The sequence below is a fragment of the Galendromus occidentalis genome, unplaced genomic scaffold (assembly GCF_000255335.2).
Source record: "Galendromus occidentalis unplaced genomic scaffold, Mocc_1.1 scf7180000077515, whole genome shotgun sequence".
In the NCBI taxonomy this organism is placed as follows: domain Eukaryota; kingdom Metazoa; phylum Arthropoda; class Arachnida; order Mesostigmata; family Phytoseiidae; genus Galendromus; species Galendromus occidentalis.
The window spans coordinates 829,356-850,480 of record NW_003805503.1 but is presented as its reverse complement, the minus strand read 5'-3'; the positions used below and the strand labels follow the sequence as shown (position 1 = coordinate 850,480).

Genomic DNA, 21,125 nt, shown 5'->3' with positions numbered 1-21,125 from the left:
TCGCCCGTGTGATTATATGATAATAATCATCGTCATAATCACAGAAATCACCGTTCTCACAAGCATGCGTATGATTATGATCATAACCTCGGGCAGGTCGGTATCGTTTCCTATCGGGGGCGCCGTTCATGAAGAAAAACGAGATTCACAGTTCTCTTCTCTGAGCAGAAATACGAATCACTGAGTAGCTCTCGATTGATACACTGGCTTGGTGTCGACATCAATGTTTGTTATTCTCTTTCGACTCGAAAAACAGAAACAGAGAGACAGCACGTGAAAAGAGTCGCTCGTGGGTTCACGATAAATTACTCGAATCGGAAGAGCATTCATATCATCCTCATGCTGTCGTAGCTCCGAGAGTCTGAGACGTCGCTTAATGTCCCACGGAACAGCTCGGCCGTGGCACGAACTGAATTCATTGTCGTTCTTGTTGGGGTTTCGGATGCACTAGCCTCCGCCTCGACGGAGCTCTGGAGTTCCGAAGAAATGGATTGGTTGCTTCTCGGGCGGTCGCTGTATGTATATGTATGGTTTCCAGTCTCTTGGGTTGGAGAGTGTTTTATGATTATATGATTATGTTATTTATGATTACGGTCACAATCATACGAACGAGGGCGATCACGGCAAAATCATATTCGTAATCATGACGGGAACATGCTCAACACTTCAACTTGAAACCGGCTCTTGGGAAGCGATGGGTCGGTCGGTTGACCGGCAACCGGTCGTCGAGCGCTTTGGTCGTTCGCCTGAACATGTGTCTGTGTGAGTCTTGCAGCGGGCAATGGCCGCTCGCGGCTTTGCAAGTTACCAGCACGGCGCGCTCGGGTCAGTGCCAACTTACCACTGTGGGCGGGGTTCGACGCCGTGTTTCGTCGAAATTGGAACTTTGTTGATTCTCTAGTTCTAGATCGGAATCGATTTCCTATTTCCCGTACATCGAGTAGTCCTTCGGACTTCAATTATAATGACTAGGGCCTGAACTTTCAGGCACTGAAAAACCCGAGAGAAGGCAGGACCGAGTTCGTGGCGGAGGCAATTCACGCGCGACAGAGTCTCGGGGATCGACACCATAATACTGAGAAAAGCTTTGGCCCGACACGTAGTCGGACTAGAAGAGCAAATGTAGCTTTCTCCGGTTACCAGGTTGAAGTCTTGCCCGAAGAAAACCTGCCAAGCAACATTCGAACTTGACTTTAGGGTGGAAAAGGCAAAATGCCTCGAGAAAACGTAGAAAAGGCAAAATGTCGCCAAAAAACCGGTATAAGGCAAAAAGAGGCACCTATGGCATTCTGCCTGAAGATCCAGGCTCTAATAATGACCGCCCGATGTGAACTAGACAGCGTAAGAACATTAAGAGCGAGGCCTCGATATATAAAGGGGTTTGATGTCAAGGAGCGCCTCCAAGGATTTTGACTGACGAGCGGAACTTGTTACACACTTTTGCCGATTAGGGAGAAGCTGAGAGAATAAAGAGTGAACTTCGATCCGCGGAACAAATGCTTTCTACCCGATGGCAGAAGTTGAGCGATTGCGTCAGAAAGCTCTGCCGGGACATGTCCTATGGAGGTCACGACACAGTGTATGCCTAATGGGAAAGTCATTGGTGCGCGTTCTACCAACGGCTCCAATGATGACATGCATCCGAAGCTTCAAGCAATGAAGTGACAGTTAGTGAGTACATGACGTCCGATGTCACAATGGGCCAACTGGCGATCTCATCATCTCATGATCGGAAGTCGACATCGTGGGTAAACGACGGTGTGAACGCGCGCTTGACTCACGCCGATCGGCTCCTGCTAACCACGAAAGCGAATAAGAGCGGAAGACAGGCACCGCGAAGAACATTTATCGAACACGGGATCCGCTTATCCCGATAAGTTTCAAGAGAGTCCGTTCTCAAGGCTTGAGCTTGTGCGCTCGCTCTCAGTGCGTTCTCCGTCTCGTTGGGGGAGTCTTTATCGATCCGATTTCGCAACTAAACCGGTGATGGGGCTCGCCGAACTTCTTTTCTGGAGCTATATCACATCGCCGGAAGGCAGAATACGAGAGTTCGGCTCCTTGACATGTTCGGGGTCTGCAGCCCGAGAAAATAATTGAGGAACATCAAAAAGCATTCTCGACTGGGGCAATCGGGTGTCTTCGATTCGTCGAGAAAACAGGAATTGGATCTACTCCCCAATGGGAGAACTGGTCTCGATCGTGCCCGCCAAGCTGAACGAAGTGGACGAATTCTCAAACGAATCGATTCCCATCCTCGGAAAGGGTGAGTTTGATCCAATTTCCGAAGCCCGATAGTCAGAATGAATCCCGTCTGAATTTCAAGTGTGCCCAAGGTCCGAAAGTAGCTAGGATCCGTGAATGGGTCACGAGTGGATAAATCGATTCCGAAGTTCATTCGATACACAGATAGGGCAGTTTTTCTCAGAAGAAACCGAAGAGTCGCAGCGTGTGTCGGGGCCAACTTCGGCACTGTTAACCTCTCGCTTGCTGGGTAGTACGGCATCGCACTTCTTTGTTCGAGTCTACGTAAAAGAGGCCCCTCACGTAAACGTCGTTCGAGCGTTCTATCTGAGCTTAGTGGAGCTACGCCCAGAACAATCTGCCTACCACTTTCCACCTAATTTATTATAATCGCCCTGTATTCGACCTGAGAGGGAGCGCTGATATTCCAGAGACGCTCGCTCTTTCGTTGGAAGTCTCTCGCAAAACTGATACTCCATTTTTGGGTCAGCGAACCGAGTACTAGAGCTTGTGACGTGCGGGAGGCAAGGATGGGTCGTCGAGGGCCTGAGATAGGTATCCACGGCCGTGGTCGGTAGAAATCATGTTTATTCAAAATTCAAATAAATAAGTTCAATTCGATGTTGACAAACGTGCTCATGACTGCATGTCGGCAACTGGCTGGAAGATTGGGTTTTCTCCCTCTAAGAATAAGATTGTTGCTCTAGACCATGGGGTCCACGAGCGCTTTTTTTTCGTCGTTCCGCGAGTCCCCGCCACCTGGTGAGCCACATTTCTTGCATGAGAGCTCTTTGACGACGTCTCTGAAGTGGTGCGCTTTCACGTTGTCTTTCAGCAACGACAGCATGAACCAGTCGCCGTAATTGGCTTTCTCGGTAATCGTTCTGAGTTCATGTTTATCGACCATCCTGCTCACTTTGTTCAATAGGAGATACCGATAGGTGGGAGCTTGAATGATGAATGACCGATAGATGATACTGGTCAGCGTGACGACCAGCAGGATGACAAACCAGAACCAAAGAAACACGAAAATCTTCTCATTGATGATGTTCAGGCTTAGCAGACAGATGGCATCGTGTATCTGCACTTCGCCCGACGTCCCGAAGCGTCTCAGGCGACATTTCGTCACTTTCGGGAACACTTGAGCCATCGGATCAACACGGACCTCGGGGTCCTGGGCGAGGTAGGCAATCGCTGAAGGCCCGTAGTTCCAGAATTGGAAGTTTAGGAAACGGTCCAACAAGTACAGCTGCAGGATGAGGTTGAACAACGTCAAGAGTTCACACCAGAAGAAGCGGCGCGCGTAGTTTTTGTTCTCGAGTCGGTTTTCTTCGAAGAAGTGAACGATTCTCGCGATGTTCGCCCTCCGCTTCTCGTCTTCAAGAGCGGGCTTCGACAGCTCACTGATCAGAATCTTCATTCTTCCGTGCTCCCAATTCTGCCAGAGCCATCGCGGAAATAAAAAGCTATGGCTTGGAAGAACAGAAACAGAGCCACCCATTGATAGTAGGAATGTTCGATCACTGGTTCCTTATCGGTGATTTTCCGCTGATCGACGCCGGGGGCGGCGACATCGTCCCCGAGGGTCCCGTTGAGGGACCGAGGTAAGGTGATCGTTCCCTCGACCCAGCAATAGTTGTTCATGATCTCCGACTTGTGGGAGAGTTCATAATTTAAGCAGTGTATCGGCTCGCCGAAAAACTGCGTGGCACTAACGAGCACACTGCCGACGAGCAGCAACGTTGCCGTGAACTTATAGTGGAGCCTGAACACACCGTGATCGGTTTGCACTTCCGGATACCTGAGCAGGCTTCGGACAACATCGGTCAACAGCAACCTATCCATCTTGGAACGTTGGTGCGGAGTCCCGCCGAGACGCACGCCCTGGGACTAGACGGGACCGAATGTTGTTTCGAGTGGGCAGTAAATCCTCAAGAAAGATAGCTCAAGATCTCGGAGAGAGCCGGTACCGCCATCTAGCGAGACTCAATATTTCCCCTTCTAGGTGAGCGGTCTAACGTGTCACGCCGTAACCTGAATGACGTAGCTTGCTGGAGTCTGGATGCGATCCAGGTCCGAGTCCGGTTCTCATTAGTCATGATTGTCATCATAGAGTGCTATCGACCGCGGAGGCGATGGGCCGCCAGCAACCATCACCTGATATAGGGAAACCATAGGAGTCATTTCGCTCCGTAAATCAGTGGAAATTTGGGCAACTATGGCGGTTGCTCGATCGACGGTGCAAAGGAGGGGGAATCACTCAAAAATCCGAAGGCAGCGACAAATAGATTCGGCTACCGAACGGGATTGGGATGATGTCTCGCACACCTACGAGCATCTTCATACTTCCCGGGAATCATCGTGCATCAATAGGTATTTCATTGCTTAGGGTTTCGCCAGGAGACCACGATGAGCGCTTTTCGGAATATCGAAATTCAGGAGGGATTCTGTCTCACATCCGTCAACAATATCTGACGTTTATTTTAACAAAACTGACGCTATCAGGTGTGGGATATCACGCATATTCGATACAAGCCCAACTCTCTAACTTGGTTCTCCTAAATCGTCGGCACTCTCACAAGTTTGAAGGATTCCTATCTCTATATAAGCTCTTTAGTCTATGTGAGTTTGATTACTTGAAGTTTCTTGAAAGTCACCCTGTCGAAGCATCACTTCCGCGTCCCGTCAACCGGCGACCGCAATTGAGTCATTTGGTCTACTGGTCTCGATGATCGAGCGATGTTAGCAAACAATTCTGCGCCCTCTTAGTTTATGAGATGGAAAGCGGTGATTCCTACGAGGGTACCTTTGCTCCGGCGCTGAGAGGACGACGTTGTCTTGAATCACTTTGCAGTTCCGCACAGTTGGCGCTCTCTGACTGGGAAAAGTCGTGGATCCTGGATCGAGAGACAACGCATTCAAGCTTCATACTCTTCCCCTTCAAATTTGTCAGGAGTCTCAGAGGGATGCGATTCTGTGATTTCTCGCCGTGTTCCGAGCATACTTACGAGGCAGGTGGAGACCGAAGTGGAATTTCTGTTTCCCCGAAATGTTGTCCCGGAGAAGTTTCACGTTCGACAAGGTGGGCTCATCCGGTTTGGCCACCGTCCGAGTGATATCCCGCACCCCGTCGGTGATGATCGAGAAAACAGTTTTCTCCGAGTTCACTTTGACGTGGCCACTCTTCAAGCGGCACACGACCTCAAGGACGGAATCTCGCGAGCTAACGAGGCCGGCTCGCTGCTTGAAACTGATTTTGTTTACGTACAGTGAATTGCTCGCCTGCGGATAGGGAACATTTCAGTCTTTTCAACGCAGTATGATCATCGGGATGTCGTGAGTCCGTGTCGATTGCGGGGTGCGCTGTTTTGCCCGTCAGCGTACCGAAATCGAATGACACAAATGTGTCACGAGTACAATCATATCGTGTGGCTCTGCGAATGACGGAAGGAAATCAACAATGGAGCTCACCCGCATGGTGTTGCATCCGTCGTAGGGAATGAACATGATCGTTGCCGCTTTACTGCCGCTTCCCCGCACAACACACGCTGGATTTCCTGAGCCCTCGATCCACATGACTCCTTTGAAAGCCTCGGTCGCCGGAATTTCTACTTTCATACCGGTCGATTCACAAGTGAGGCGCACTGAAAGTAACAGTAGGCAAGTTCAAGAAGTGATTATCATTTATCCGATCTTTTCCGAATACACGGTGTCCAGGCTCTGTCAGACTGCTCTCTTCCCTCCTGTTCCAATGTTCTGTGCATGTGCTTTTGTGTCTGAGCTAGCTCCCCGAGAGGGAAGAGAGCTGATCCGCGGGTCGGACCAACGTCAATTTCAGTGTCGAAGAGAATCGATTCGACGAGCCCCAGCAACTCTATGAGCAAGGAGACGATTGCGACGGATTCGCCGAAGTTCTAGATCTCTACTTTTCCAAAAATAGGAGCAGTACCTTTGTCTTTCCACTGATCGGCTTGAATCGCTCCAATGAGTCCGAAGAGGAACACTAGCACCGAGTTCATTGTCACCGGAATTGTTGAACAGCACACTTCACTCTGAACAGCGCTCACCGCAGCACCCAACACTAGTGGTCAGTGATCTCGAGGGTTTGCGATGGCTTGCACGATCCAAACTCCCGATGACGGTGGTATTCGGTGGCGCTGGCCAACGCTCTTCAGCGAAGGGTACTTGGATGGCGACGGCTCCAGACCGATTCTCTGCATCGACTGGACAGCAAGGTCAGAAGCGTGGATTCGAGAGATTTCCTCGCGAATTTTCCACCGCTTGAGCGTGAGCTCGCCGCTCGAGGGTCGACTTTCGGTAACTGCCGGTCGCGGCGCCGCAACCAACGACTTCTGAGCAGTGGTTTGCAATTTTTCATTCCGTTGTTTGTGCTGCTGGTGTCGGTGCCGTTGTTGTTGCCGGGAAGGAACGCTCTACTTCTGCCAGATGCGGATTTCTTGACGGATCAGATGGACGGATCAGAGAACTAGAGCCGCTCTGCTTTCCTTTTGATCGCCGCATCTCTTCAAGGTGATTTGGTCACGGCCGGATGATCTCAAGAACCATAGTCACCGTTAGGCAGATGATAGACATTTGCCGGACGCTGGAAGAAAGGCCAACGGCCTCAGCGGCCGTGGGAGGCTCGGCTCTCTCCGGCGTACGATTTGCGCTTCGCTTCGTACACTGATTCTGACTGAAGACTCGGGTCCCGTGATCGTTCCCGAGTCACAACTTCGTAAACAGAGGAAGAACAAGCGGAAGTTTTCGAAGAATCGAGCAACGACTCCACGCGAGGAGGTTTATTAAAATATGTGAGATTTACTCATTTTGAACGATGCATAACCAACTGCTCACCACGTGGAGATGTCCGAAACAGCGACCAACTTGACTCAGCGGTCGCGTCAGGGATCGTACGAGTGCGAGACATTTTCTGGGAGTGTGTACACCGTCACCCGGTCGCAGTTCACCGTAGCGGCTCCGGCACGCCGCTTTTCCGTGTCGGCAATCCTAGATGGACTCCCAATGACATAAGAGGCTTGATGCCCACACGCATCACTTGTATATCGGACGCTAGATCGATCGAGTGCGTCATGTGGTTCGGCTGAGACAATTTACAAAGAAACCTATTGTAATTTCATCGAGTTCACCAAGCCCCGTAGACTATCGACTTCTTTACGCGCGATCGAATTCTGCATATTCAACGACTCTATCTCCGATTCTTTAGCTTGGAGCTGCAATTTCAACATCGATACCGATTTCTCATGAGCACGATTGGTTTCGTCGAGATGGACTCCGAGCTTCTGGAGAGACTCGTCTCGATCATTGATTTCCTCCTGCCACTGTTTCTGGCAGGCGTCCAGCTCGGAGCGGGTGTCGACGAGAGCTGTCCGCTGTTCCTCGACAACCTTGCGCAAATCTTCGTTGGCGATTCTGAATTCTTGCATCCGCATCAGAGTAGAGTGCATCGAATTCTCCATGGATCTCACAGCGTCTTCGAGACGTTTATTACGCTCGAGCTCTTCGTCCAAGCGAATTTTGGACTTTGGGTCTTCCGCGGGGTTCTCAAGTGTTTTCCGACGCGCATCGAAAAGCTTCGTGACAACTTGCTCATAAGTTGAGAGAGCTTTTGCCTGACTTTCCAGGGTCTGGTTCAACCTGACCAACTCGAACGCGACCTGGAATATAGGTAAGTACTCATCTTCTTATTGATGTCACCGCTGCCTGACAGGATATCTGAGACGACATCTGGAATCGATTTAACTCACATCGTCATCGATTGATGGTGCTGGGGTTGGCGTCGGTTGCTCGCATATTTCGTCGGTCTGGACCCCGACAGCTTTGAGGACAGACTTGGCAGCCTTGGGCTTGACGAAAACCGGCGTCGGCAGACCTTTGATCAGAGGTGAGCTCACCGATGCCCTGTGTGAAGAGAAAATGGAGGACTTCCTTCCCGGAACAGTCGCAGGAGGTTCCATCTTGTCGACTGAAGGCTCCTGCTGGCCATCGTGGACTTTGATTGGATCGAACATGGCGATGAATGAGACGCGGGTGAATTTCTCGTCTTTCGTCACGCTGAGCTTGTTCGTCTTCTCCAGGGTACTCTGCAGAGAAAGGGGGAAATCCAGAGGTCGACCTCGATGATGAATTTCGCGCAGAGCCATGGAAGCTCTCGTATCAAATATCGATTATTATCATTGACTTCTGGAGAATTCTACCCACCAAGTCGAAGGGATCATCAGATTTCGCAACCGGGAGACCCGAGCTAGAGGCGAAGACGAAAGAGCCCATCTCAGCAACGCCCCCGTTCACTTCAGCAGATTTCGCAGCGGCGGAAAAATCGAAAGCGATCGATTCGTTGAAATTGATCAAGCTGGAACGAGTACTCCTGTCCGCAGCTGAGGGTGTTTTCATCTGGAAGTTTCCTCTCTTCGGCGATGAGACGAAGCTCAGTTCTAGAATACTGCTGGTTCTTTTGGCGAAAGAAGAAGACTTCCGTTTCTCTTTCAGGAGGCTCGTATCCTCCTCTTGAGCAGGCTGTTCCCCCGAGAGTCGAGTTTGTTCTGGGAAATCTTCGCAGTCTTTCTCGCCGATTCCGTCGTACGTGAAAGTCCCTCGAGCCTGTCTCCTGACCGGAGTGGACATTTGTTCGTTGAGCAGACACGATGCGGCGGCCTTGCTTTCCTCAGGCTGACAAGTCGAATCCAATCTCAGATCCAGATCTGGCGATCCACTGCTCGAGACCCGGATTCGGGGGATGGCGTCCTCTACGATTGAGGGTTCTTTGTCGAAGGTCTCGTTCGCTTTGGATTCGACGAGCGACACTTCCGGCTCGGGCTTGTCGAAAGTTCCGTTGAGATCCGCCTTCTCATTGACCGGAGATGCCTCGTAAGACGACCTAGCTTGCTTGTGCGCGCTGTCCCCAGCAGTTCCTTGTGTCGGGGTAAGGAATAAGTCGTCTTCGTCATCACAAATAGACGAAATGCGTGCCGACAAGGCGCTCTTGTTAACAGGCGTCAGGACGCTTGACCCTCGTGACGGTAGCGACGCAGTCAAGTTGAAGTTTTCGTTCTCGCAATTCGAGCGCGATGTGGACGCTGGGTCCTCAGACGGATTCGAACATCGTGAAGACAAATCCTCCTTTTTAAGAGGGTTGTCACTCCCGCCAGATTCGGGAGCAAGTCTGTAAAGTGAGCTCGGTCTCGTGAGGATTCGAAGTAACAGCGGATGCCGAGAGCTTTCGCGGACGCACAAATGAATGAGATCACTCTCTACCGATAGCATGTAGAGACACGTACTCGAGAGTGGGCGGCTCAGGTCCGAGATCGACGGACATGTGTCCGTCGACGCTCATCATGCTGACGTCGTGAAGGCAATCTGCACTCGGGACGTCCCCGATGGATCGCCCGTCAGTGATCGCTGGGCCTTGGTGCTCTACCTCCGTCAAATCGCCGTGCTCGTCTGCCGGACTCGCAGATTTGCGGACCTCTGCGGCGCCCTGTGCGATCACTTCAGCATTCGGACAGCTGTTTTCGTCAGCTCCGGCTGTCGGAGTCACCTGCCGAGTTAGGAGCCGCATAACTTTCGCACTTCATACTCATTAGAATATCGCCCGCTCAGTCTTTCGTTGACTGAGCAGTTCACGACAAAACTAACCGAATAAAATGAAATGAAAATCGGCGGCACTCACAGATCTGTCTTTCTCTGGGGCAGTCCCAGATTTTACGAACTCCACACTGGGAGTTCCGCTTTGGGAAGGAATGCGCTCCTCAAACGAACTCATGACGGACTTTAGCCCGGAGTCTTCCGGAAGCTGGCCCCCGGAAACAGTAACCAGATCAGAACCGATTCACAAGAGTCCGAATTAAATAGCTATAAGTTTTCCCGCGAATACAGTACGAATGACGGGACTTAGGAAGCATTCTCACCCCTGCGTCCGTAGCCTGAAGTGTGAAGGATCCCGACATGATCTCCCTAATGATTGATACTCCTGAAATCTCTGTCCAGAATCACAAGTCGGAGATGGTCTTCCCAGGGGAGAATCGAGCGAGTGGGTGCTTTCAATTGTCAATTGCTTCGGATTGAATCAACAACCGCCACTGGAAATCCGCGCTGCTGAGAACAGATACAGACCGAGACTCCCATTGACTCGAGGAGGTTTTGAGCGAATTCCAGCCCTAAGGGACATCTGCTACTCCGATTCAATCCGGGATGTCCGAAAATCTCTCGACTGTCTCATGTTGAGTCAAATGCTCGGCTCGTCAGAAAGGGATCCGGACAAAAATGAATTCCGGGATCGGAACCGAGTTGACTCGCGGCCCTCGGGGGTTCGAATTTGACCGCGTGCTGGCATCCCACAGGGAACGAGGTCCAGCGACGCCGACGTAGGCAGCACCGAGAGTCATGAAGTTTCTGACTCTTCCCCGACCACGATATCCGCTGATGAATAAAGTTCAGCTTCGCAGTCTCCTTTTAAATCTCGACACTCCCAACTTACTTTTTATTTCTCGATCGTCGGGCTCTCCGATCCGGGAAGAGCCTCTCGGCAGGCGCATTCGATACCAACAATCCTTCATGTTCTTAGCTGTGCCAGAAGTTGTGTCATTGTGAGTTCTCACTTCACGATGGCCGGGTCGCGCCCTCTGAAATCTGAAAGGATGCCGCTCGGAGGAAAGTCTCGAGCACGGGTGGGCCACCCCGCCGCCGTCCGACTACCAAAAATGTGATTTCCCGAGAAACGAAATTTTGCGAAGAGCGTCCGCGGTAGAATTCTTCGCTCATTTCTAGTGTTGATGAGTGAGCGATGATGTATGCATATGATGATATATGTGAAACATATGTGAATGATATGGGCGGAACCCCAGGCGATCGCACGCTTTCTCATACGTGATCTCCTTTCCTACTAGACGATCCATCCATACCATCCGGCTAAATGGGGAATTTTGGCAAAATCGAATTGACCTTAAATTTCATCGACTCGGGATTTTCGGCCATTTATTTGGAAGAGTTATCCTTTAGGGTTGCATATGTGTCCGAGCAATATGCTCCGCGTGCAGCCCATGGTTTTCCGATAGAACCGAGAGCGATTCCTCCGGCGATGTACTGGCATCTCTCCCAGATCCAAGGACGATCGTCGCCTGAGCTCCACCGTTCCTCGAGACTCCTCGCGGCCATCGAGCTCGGCAGTTCTTTCCCCTCTTAACATATACAAGCTAAATACGTCGAATAGTATTTACATGTCTTTCGCAAACGATAAGTTAGATTCCAGAGTTTGGACGACTTCACATTATATTCATAGGGCTCTCATATCCCGCTCTGAATAAAGGGAACATCGTCTCCGTACAATGAGCGGTGAACTATTCGCGCAGCGGCGTCGAGTCCGCTTAGATAAGCTCCGGCTAAAGTTCTGCTGAAGTTTTGACTGAAATGTTCCCCTGCGAAGAACACAGTGTTATCTATGACGGGATCACAGGTTGTTCGGAGGTCCTCGTTGTTCGGAACCACCTGCGAGTGAAGGGAAGGCTGTTTTCAGGTCGAGAAATTTGAGCGAGACGATGGATGGCTGCGATCCAAGCATTCGCCGTCATTCGCATCCTATCCGGTAGATATAGTGTTCACGACATCATTTCTCCGAACGGGTCCATTACCTTAGGATAGGTGTATGCCATGCCAATGTGGTCGTTCGATGCGAAATTCGAAACGACGTTCTGAAGAGGTTCAGGTATCTCCCCGAAGTACTTCCGCAATACGCGAATGTACTCTGAAACTACATCGGCTTCCGGGAGCGACTTCATCTTCTTCGCCGTGGCTCCTGAGAACGAGATAGAGATGTGAGATAGTTGGTGCATCGAGCCGTCGCAGAAACGATGTAAGAGATTCATGGGACGAGCTCTTTCTAAGTGTTCGACTTATCCCGTGCTTACCGACTATGTAGCTTTTGAGAAGAAAGCGTTCGACGCCGTCTTTGTCGTAAGCGGATACATCAACGAAAAACGGGAAGAGACCACGCTCGTCATCGCCCTGGCTATCAATGGTTCGCATGATTAGACGACATCGATGCTCCTCATTCGAGGGACGCCAGAAACTGTGAGGGAACTCGGCAATGATCTGGGGATGGGGAAGAAGAGAAACTTCATTCGGAGGATTCCCGGATCCGTATTGCTCGTATTCGAGCTTGAATCGGATGCAGAGAATAATGATTCGCTCGGATTACCTGCTCCACCATTCCGCATCCGAACTGATTGATGAAGTCGATTTGCCCCGCGGGCAGATTCGGCTCGAACTTGATTTTGTCCTTTCAATTCGAATGAGAAATATTATTCTTGGGATCCGCTCCCTATGCCAATACAATCGTAACTTCAATCGAAGAGCCTCCGCCCTATTCGAGAAGAGGAACTTCGACGTCCTGCCGACTCACTTTTTGCAGCACATGCAAGGGAACAGCCACCACAACATAGTCGGCATCAATATCCTCCTTGCATCCATTCTCAGCGGTGATCTTCACCCGAGCTCTGCATTCGTCCGAATCCACGAGTCTGATCGACTCAACTTCACAACCAAGTCGAACTTCGAGTCCCGAGGAGAGGTCCTCCAGAAGCGGTCCTATCCCGCCGGGTACCATGGCCGAACGACCTGCAACGGAACAAGCGGCATAAACTGGGTTGATCGTTGCTCAAGCCATAAGGAAATTCGCAGTCAAGGGATCGGGAAGAGTATAGAAACTTGAGAAGGAAAGGGCTCGAGAGAAGAATGAGGGAGGAATGCCGAGAGAGTCTCGGAAGAGGTACTTACCCGAAAACTGTGAGCTGAAAGCTGTTTGCACGGACATTTTCGCCGAGATGTTGGACAATGATGTGCCATGACAGATTTCCAGCAGTGCCTTGTAGGACTCTAGGACCTGGACTTCGTCTTTCGTCAGCGTCTGCAAAATTTCGTTCCCGAATCATGCGATGCATCGACGAGGGATCGTTTGACGCGTGGGAGGTGTGACGGAATAAGACTAACCTTGTTGAGGCTCAGCTGCTTCAGAGTCTCTTCCAGCTTGGCTTCGAGGCTCTCGTCCCGGTCCGCTTGAGCCGACGCGAGCTGCGCCGCGCTGGATTTTTTGTTTTGGCTCTGTTTAGCCGAATGGAAATCGAGATTCTGCCTCCATTCAGTGATAGAATTGATAGCCGAACCGAACAGATCGTCTACGACCTCGTCCGATGCTGGATCTACGATTGTACCTGGAAAAGGAAATTCCTCGATGAATATATTCGACTATCCGAACTCGGTCAGCACGATGCGGTGGACACGAAGAAGGAGACTCACCCCCTGGTTGGAGTATCATTTGAGTTTCATCTTGCAGTTGGAGATTTACCCCACATTGGAAGGCTAGAGATGCTATGGGATTATTGATCACGCCAATAACGCGGTCGGCTCCAGAACATATCGTCAAACCATCATCGGGATTTTTCAAGCACTGCACGCGGCCGCCGATTCGATTACATGCTTCTAAAACTGTGATCTGCAAGTTCACGATAATCGTACGTCAAAAATTATTCACGAGCAGTTCGTGTCCATCATGATTTATGATGTCTCAAGCATTGTGGTGGATGTTGTTTCGTAGCATCATAGCCCACCTTCATCCCTAGATTGCTCAGATGCCTCCCAGCAGCGAGACCGCTGACACCTCCCCCCACGACGATAACCCTGGTGGGCGGTAAGCGAGGGAGCTCCGGAGGCGGTATCAAATGACCGTGGTTGACGATACCTCGCTGTGTCAGGTGGTGCAGTACCCGTTGAGCCTCGTACACGCATCTGGGGGAGAATTCGATTTTTCTTCATCCTGCCTCTTTTCCCTTTCTCGATATCTATTCGATTAAGAATTGCAGAATGAATTTTTTCCGAAGTTCTCACTTCGATGCTTACCTGATTCTCGACAATCCTCTACATAAAAGGTTCTTGGCGACTTCCTGTATCGTTAACCATCGGGTTGGGTCTCTCATCCACAGTGTGTAGATCACGTTCCGGAGACAAAGGTACATGGCCTGCTCTTTCGAGTACTCTGAGAAGATGAGTTTTTCATGCTCTTCCATGGCGTCGGGTCGCATCGCTAGCGCGATGTGCTCTTCTCCTGAAAATGGTCCGGAGGACTCTCTCATGAAAACAAAAAGCTCATGGTCTCCATGTGCGAATTCGAATAGATTTCTGGAGCGCTCGGGAAAAGCCGATGGAAGCCTCACCAACGTCGAGAAACGGATGCGTCAGTTCCTGTTTTATCAGATCCAACTGATTATCGTCCGCGTCGAGGAAACCCGGACAGAACGATTTTCGCGATTTACGAGCTTCTTCCACCTGCTTCTGGAGCTCCAGATATTTCTCTGCGAAAAATCGTTACGATCAGACTTCTCGAGCATCGTGGAGAGGAGTGCTCTGCACCGATTTTGTGGCTGATTCCACACCCATGGATTTCATGAGCCCTTTCTCATCTAAGAGTCAGTGAGTGGCACGATCGACGGATTTTCTTCTCAAATTCGTTCACCTGTTAAGCCTTCAGAGAGGTATTCGAGCTTCGATGCTGTCATCCCGAGAGCGACCGGGCTGTAATTCGTCAAAAGAGGAAACGCAGGACTGGCTTTCAGCATCGGTGCTAAGGATAGAGTATTAATCCAATGCGGAAGAACGGCGTTTTGAGCCTCCGTTGCTTCGGGTTGGTCACAGGGAGGCCCGGAACTCGCGTAGATCTGATCGCAGGTGAAATCGTTGATGAGATCGGGCGTCAGGTCTTGACTGAAAACCGAAGGCACTCTCCTGCTAGTCTATTCATCTCACTCATCCTGATCTCTGCTCCAATCGAGCATTTCGAGAGCCGCAAGGAGACGATCGAGAGTTCATAGCGAAGTTTCATGGTCGTCGCCAAACTTACTCCGATGGCAGAAGTCTCCATTTTTCGCATAATGTGCACTGCACCCAGAAAGGCAGAACTTGATCGGCCATAAACAAGCGTATGGCGGCCTCTCCCTTATAGTCGCGCATCCAGAAGTCTCCCCACAAGTTGTAAACCTGAGAGACATCATACATCATTGAGCATTGTTTTTCCGGTGTCCCTTTGAACTCTCATTTCCGAAGAGCTCAGCACTCACCGTGTACCCTGGTCTGTTGTTTTTATAGAAATGTTCGGAACACTCGGTGCAGTAATGCTCATCTTCACTCAGGTGATACCACCGAGGTGTCCAGAAGCTTCCGGTGCATCTTTCTGACGCTTGAGCGAAACAGACAGGTTCCTGAGAGCGAGGGAATCGCGGAGCGGTTATTCGTCAGCCTGGTGATAAGTGATAACCCCAGGCTCATTGAGAGAAGGCTCCACTGGGGGGAGCTCGGGAGAATCGACGATTCGCTCCGCGCTATGACAATCGCGATACTTGCCTTGCACGGACAGTGTATCTTCTCGCATGCTTTCTTTTTCCGCAGGAGCGGGAGAGAGTCTTTGGCTCTTTTTGAGGCGATCGAGTGGTCCGATTGCTTCGAGGATGGCCGACCTCTTTTCACCATTTTCGGGACTTGAGCGTGTCAGTCAGATAGTGGGTCTCCACATTTTTCTAAAACTGAGTTCTCCCAACTGTCAACAGCCAAATCTTGGTTCCGATCCTGGCGGGCGAATCAGCTCGCTGGGAAGTCCACCACGGGTGACAGAAACACTTCACATGACTCTCCACGACTCTGGAAAACTCGCCGCGTCCCGTGTCTCACATGCGACGGGCTCCCGTAACCATTTCAGATACAAACGTATAATTCTGAAGTGAACACCTGATTTGTTTTCATTCTCTTCCCGCTTGGGTTTCGCGCGATGAACGCATTTCCGAACTACGTTTCGAATATTCGCGCGGCGCGAAGCCTCTGGGTATGAGGAAAAGAACTGCCCCAAACCTCTGCCTGAGAGACAAGATATTTCCCGCTGAGATGATCATCATCGCACCTGCAGGTCTACCGCGATCAATAAATTGGAATCGGGGTTGGGGAGCCAAATGACAAACAGCCGTTGCCTGGAAATTGTGATAGATCGCGCCTTCGTGCCAGGGTCCTTTACTCTGAATCAGTGCCGGGCTCGGGTGAGTGCCCGAATCCTGAACCGTAGTGAGCAGAAACCGTATTCGGGGTCTTTGCTCTCTCTCCGGAAGAGCTCCAGGAGCTGATCTGGATGGTATGATCCGACTGCTGACCACGGGGAGCCGGGATTCCATGGGGAGTCATGCCTCGCACCGCATGGCGGAATGAGTCAAGTCTCGATCGGCTTTTCTCGTTCAGCGGTGGGCGTTTTCGGTGTATTCAAACGTCTGAAGTGCCGTCTGCCGAACTTCATAGCTGATGCTGTTGCAATAAACGATGCGCGCTTTCTAAGGACTCAGATTGGCTGCGGCCGTCAGCTTCGCCACGATCACAAGGAGCTCAAAGTCGATCCGTAGAGACCGATGAGTAGTAAGTCTCTTGTTCCCGATCGCGACGCTCTCTTCCGCAGACAAACTGAGCCTGAGGCACGACAGGAGGGACGGAACGCCCTGTGTTGCAACGGCGGCTGTAGAGGTCTGCTGTTGTGAGAAAGCACGCAGTCGCTCTTCCCCTCTTTAGAATTATCATGGGGTCACCCCTTCGCGGGCTGCTCCGCCAGGAAAAAAAGCACGGGATCCGCCTGCGAAATGCCAGATCAGAATGGTCTGATCCGCTGGCTTCGACGGAGGCTGTCGCTTCGAGGACAGACCAGGAGTTGGATCTGTCCTCCTCTTTTGAAACGGTCCCCAGAAGTTATTATGCGATATAAACCCGGTCGATTCAATGGTTCAGATTACCAATATCTTGCCACAATCCAAGACATCGAAGATCAATCACTCAATCGATCCCCTCTCCAAATGCGATCAATATAAGATAACGCAATCGGTAGAAGCTATTCTTTGAGGGTACTAAGCTTCCTTAGGAAGAATGGCGATCGCCTGGTAATCGATCTTTGAAGTTTGAGCAAATCAGGGAGTTCAAGAGTTTCAGTACACCGCTGCGCTGTAAGGGACGACATGAGACCTTTCTTGCTTCTGAGCCTGAGTCTCGCGCTCTGTCAAGCATTTCATGCTGACTTCAATGGCACGAGTATCCGTGATCTCAGAACCGAATACGATTTCGTGATCGGTGAGTAGAAAAATTGATATGAACAAAAATGCCGAATGCCTCAAGGGCTAACCTGCTGCTGCTTCTCGTTCCCGGGAAAAAGTCGGGGGTGGCTCCGCTGGATGCCGAATCGCTGATGTGCTAAGCTCGAGCGGGGAATTCACGGTTCTGGTGCTCGAAGCCGGAGGAGTTCCGCCAGAGTCGTCGAAGATCCCGCTCCTGGCGTTGATGCCTTACAACTCTAAGGAATATGACTGGATATACAGAAGCGTCCCGCAGAAAACTTCGATGCTCGCCGCGAAGAACAAGGTTATCTCTTCCTCGTAGAAAATTTATTCCCTCGAGCTTCCTCCTCCCAGTTGCTTCGAGCCGTTCCCTTCTGATCTGAGCGCCATGTGACCCTAGGTGCGGACATTGAACGCCGCCAGGAATCTTGGCGGAGGCTCCACCTGGAACATGATGTACTACCAGCGTGGCAATTTCGAAGACTACGATCGGTGGGAGAGAGATTTCGGAGCAAAGGGCTGGGGTTCCAAAGAAGTTTTGGAGCTGTTCAAGGAAGTAGAGGGCGCGGATGACATGGAGCTCTCAGGTAGACTCCTGAATTTCGATGTTCCCAAATTAAATGTATTTCTTCGAACCGCGACACCTGTTTGTAGGCGAATCGATCGAGGAATCAGCCTTCATCGTTTTCTGTGATATACGATTTCAAACGCGATCCCGTCCCTTCAACCCTCAGACGATTTCCACGGACGGCATGGACCCTTGGGTGTGACGACGTTCCGTGACGAATATCCACTGAAGGAAGCATTTTTCGAAGCTGCGGAGAAGACACTTGGTCTCAATTACAGTGATCAAAACGACGGGAACCACTGGGGATCTTTCCACTTGACTGTAAGCTACCTGATCGAGCTCTGCTCGAAATACCTCATACAAATGCTGAGACGCTCTTACTTGATACTGATCTTATCTCGAACGTTCCCAAAGGCAACCATAAAGAGAGGCCGACGTGTCTCGTCCTTCAACGCGTTCATCGAGCCCAATTTGAATCGCGGGAATTTGCACATATCTTTGTACTCACAGGTCCTGAAGGTAATGCTCGGAGTCCCCCTGTCAACGGAAGAAAATGTCAACGCTGCGCTGCCAATATTGCTTTGTTTGATTATCCCTTGATTTCGTAATTTGCTTCCTGATCCGTAGATCGATTTCGAAGATAAACGAGCGAGCGGCATAACAATCATCAAGGACGGTGTTCGGAGGAGCATTCGAGCCTCCAAGGAAGTCGTTTTGTCGGCAGGAGCTTTCCGTTCGCCTCAACTGCTGATGCTCTCAGGTATCGGCGACGAAGCTCATCTCAAAGAATTCAAGGTCAGCAGGTCTCCACCGTGAACCTTCATTCCGGCGATATACCGAGAGAATATACGACTTTGTCCCTCGGAGCTCTGATCAAAACATGTCAAGGTACCATGGTCGAAACAAAGCTTGTTTCAGATTCCGCTGAGATCACATCTGCCCGGGGTCGGTAAGAATCTCCAAGATCATTTCGGACACGTTGGCATCCTGGCGAAGATCCCTGACGACGACGTGCCCGATTTCGACGACGTTCGTGGGCTGAAGCAATGGTTGTTCGATCAGACGGGTGAGTGCTCACCTCCCAGCTGTATCGATTCTATCATTTATCATTCCTGGATCACCCGATTATGAGGTGAATTTTCGCCCCAGGACCCTTCGCAAAACCTCCTGGAGTCGGTTTAGGTCTTTTGTATACATCGACGGGAGCTGATAAACGGAGCCCCGACGTGGAGCTCATCCCGCAAGCGGCTAGGGAGGATCTTCTCGGCTCGGATCTCCCCGATGAGGTAATCGATCGTGGCAGAAGAGTTCCTTCCACATTTATACTCTTCGACCAAACTTCACTAATTGCAGATGCTGAGAGAATACTACGGCGAGTTCGCGGGACAGAGTATGCTCTCTTTCATACATCTCGTGCAGAAACCTAAGAGTCGCGGCGAGCTTCGCTTGGCCAGTGCTGATCCCATCGATTATCCCCAGATAGACATGAAATATTTCAGCCATCCCGACGATGTGAAATCTGCTGTCAGTGGTAAGATGCCAATCTTCAACACGGATTGGACGATCACCTCGCAGGAGGAGGATGCGGATCAATGACGATGGATGAATGCTTATTCCCACAGCTGCAAAACAAGTGGTAGAGCTTCTCCGATCCGATACAATGAGGAAAGCCGGCGTTCGACTCGTCGAGAAACATTTCCCGCCGTGCAAAGAATTCGATTTATTCTCGGAGGAGTACCTTTCCTGCCTTGCGACTCATCACACTGTGCACGTCTTCCATTACTGTGGAACTTGCCGGATCGGTGCTCAAGGGGATCCCTTGGCAGTCGTGGACGAGAGACTGCGGTGAGGATCACCGGATTCCAAGGAAGATCTCAAGTACTTGAGCATGGGTGTCGAATGTTCCCATGAATTTCAATGGTTTCTCTGACTATAGGGTGCGTGGCGTTGACGGTTTACGCGTGGTCGACACTTCCGTGATCCCTTCCATTCCCGTCGGTCATCTCAATGCACCAGTCATCATGATTGCCTCCAAAGCCGGGAAAATGATTCTCGAGGAGTACGACGATTCCCGCCCCAGGAAGGCAGCCGGGGAACTTTAATTCGAAGTCGCAGATCGATGCTGAATTGCGTAGGTGCAGCAAAAGGCACGAGGACCCTCGGCTTGGTCTCGCACATCGGTAGCGGCCGCAGAGAGCTTGAATAAATGGGTGTATTTTCTAAAAGAGACGAACCGAATGTGCACATGTATTCCTCTCCATCGGACAATGACCGGTTTAAAAAAATGTCACATTCCCGCGACTACGGGCCTCGGCGTTGACGCTCGTGACGATCGGTTTCTCGAGCTTACATTTGACGATTTCCCCTGGGGAGCTCGGATCCAGGGTGCAGTATTGATAGGCACATTCAGTTGGTCACTCTGGAGCCCCGCTGCGTTGTCCGAACCCGGCGGTTTCGCAACAATGTCAAGGACATACTGTGTTCAACATCAGAAGACTCACTCTCATCTGGGGGCTGTCATGTATGGGCTCGAGACATGGCAATTGATCCTCCTGAGTGCATTCACACTCCAGATCCGACCTCGGAAGCAATGGAACCGGCTCCGATGTGAGACCCCCTGCCGGATGAGACCTCCCGAGTCACGTATCAGACCTCTCTCTGGATTCCCCCGTACATGCTCTTATTAGACAGCTTTCACTGCATACTGACGATTTGGTAGCTATCTCCATACAACCTTCAGCGAAGGAACAAGTCAACTCTTCCGCAGAGACCAACGGTGACAAGCAAGCGATCGAATCCACCAATTCATCGTAGCTGACAGAATCTATTCTGGCAGCTTCTCCGAGGTGACACAATGGCGGCGATGGTCGGCTCGGGCAAAAACGGCTCTCTGTCGGCAGTCACCGTCAAAAACACAACACACACATCGCAATTTTGTTTTCGCGATCTGGTACATGTAGATCATCCATAGGATTGAGCGCAGTCCCAGAAGCTTGTCGATGCGACGCCTTACCCGAGCGGCTAGAGACCGCTTCTTATTCCCAATTCTCTACAAACTCAAATACAACACGAATGATGAACATTTATTCATTGAACAAGAGTGTGCCCGGCAAAAGACGCCAGAATCATCCGATCTGCTCCGTTGTCAAATTCCCGGGGGAAACCCCCGCGAGCCGCGA

At 50.9% G+C, this 21,125-nt stretch overlaps 4 protein-coding genes and 1 pseudogene across 4 annotated transcripts; 1 reads left to right on the top strand and 4 right to left on the bottom strand.

Annotated features, from left to right (window-relative positions):
• Positions 1-2,819: 2,819 nt before the first annotated feature.
• LOC100900141 (innexin inx2-like) lies at positions 2,820-4,177 on the bottom strand (annotated as a pseudogene).
• A 682-nt stretch (positions 4,178-4,859) lies between these two features.
• On the bottom strand, positions 4,860-7,168 carry LOC114828423 (uncharacterized). Its single transcript, XM_029112559.1, has 6 exons — positions 7,126-7,168; positions 6,191-6,322; positions 5,713-5,885; positions 5,250-5,523; positions 5,048-5,138; positions 4,860-4,899 (listed from the first exon to the last, which is right to left on the bottom strand). Exons 1-6 carry the CDS (start codon positions 7,166-7,168, stop codon positions 4,860-4,862), a joined length of 753 nt encoding a protein of 250 aa, XP_028968392.1.
• LOC100906279 (uncharacterized) lies at positions 7,044-10,353 on the bottom strand. The gene is made up of 6 exons (XM_003747289.2): positions 10,167-10,353; positions 9,929-10,051; positions 9,537-9,796; positions 8,461-9,421; positions 8,007-8,342; positions 7,044-7,916 (listed from the first exon to the last, which is right to left on the bottom strand). Exons 1-6 carry the CDS (start codon positions 10,203-10,205, stop codon positions 7,365-7,367), a joined length of 2,271 nt encoding a protein of 756 aa, XP_003747337.1. The 5' UTR covers positions 10,206-10,353; the 3' UTR covers positions 7,044-7,364.
• A 956-nt stretch (positions 10,354-11,309) lies between these two features.
• LOC100906134 (lysine-specific histone demethylase 1B) lies at positions 11,310-15,771 on the bottom strand. The gene is made up of 15 exons (XM_003747288.2): positions 15,646-15,771; positions 15,363-15,503; positions 15,146-15,282; positions 14,762-15,009; positions 14,463-14,600; positions 14,149-14,353; positions 13,860-14,037; positions 13,549-13,744; positions 13,243-13,463; positions 13,030-13,159; positions 12,656-12,870; positions 12,452-12,532; positions 12,162-12,345; positions 11,886-12,049; positions 11,310-11,742 (listed from the first exon to the last, which is right to left on the bottom strand). Exons 1-15 carry the CDS (start codon positions 15,769-15,771, stop codon positions 11,542-11,544), a joined length of 2,565 nt encoding a protein of 854 aa, XP_003747336.1. The 3' UTR covers positions 11,310-11,541.
• Positions 15,772-17,160: 1,389 nt separating this feature from the next.
• Positions 17,161-20,184, top strand: LOC100899481 (oxygen-dependent choline dehydrogenase). The gene is made up of 11 exons (XM_003747245.1): positions 17,161-17,394; positions 17,477-17,682; positions 17,779-17,965; positions 18,113-18,267; positions 18,361-18,465; positions 18,574-18,741; positions 18,865-19,012; positions 19,096-19,232; positions 19,300-19,477; positions 19,569-19,791; positions 19,883-20,184. The coding sequence occupies exons 1-11, from the start codon at positions 17,283-17,285 to the stop codon at positions 20,046-20,048; spliced, it is 1,785 nt and encodes a 594-aa protein (XP_003747293.1). The 5' UTR covers positions 17,161-17,282; the 3' UTR covers positions 20,049-20,184.
• Positions 20,185-21,125: the final 941 nt, after the last annotated feature.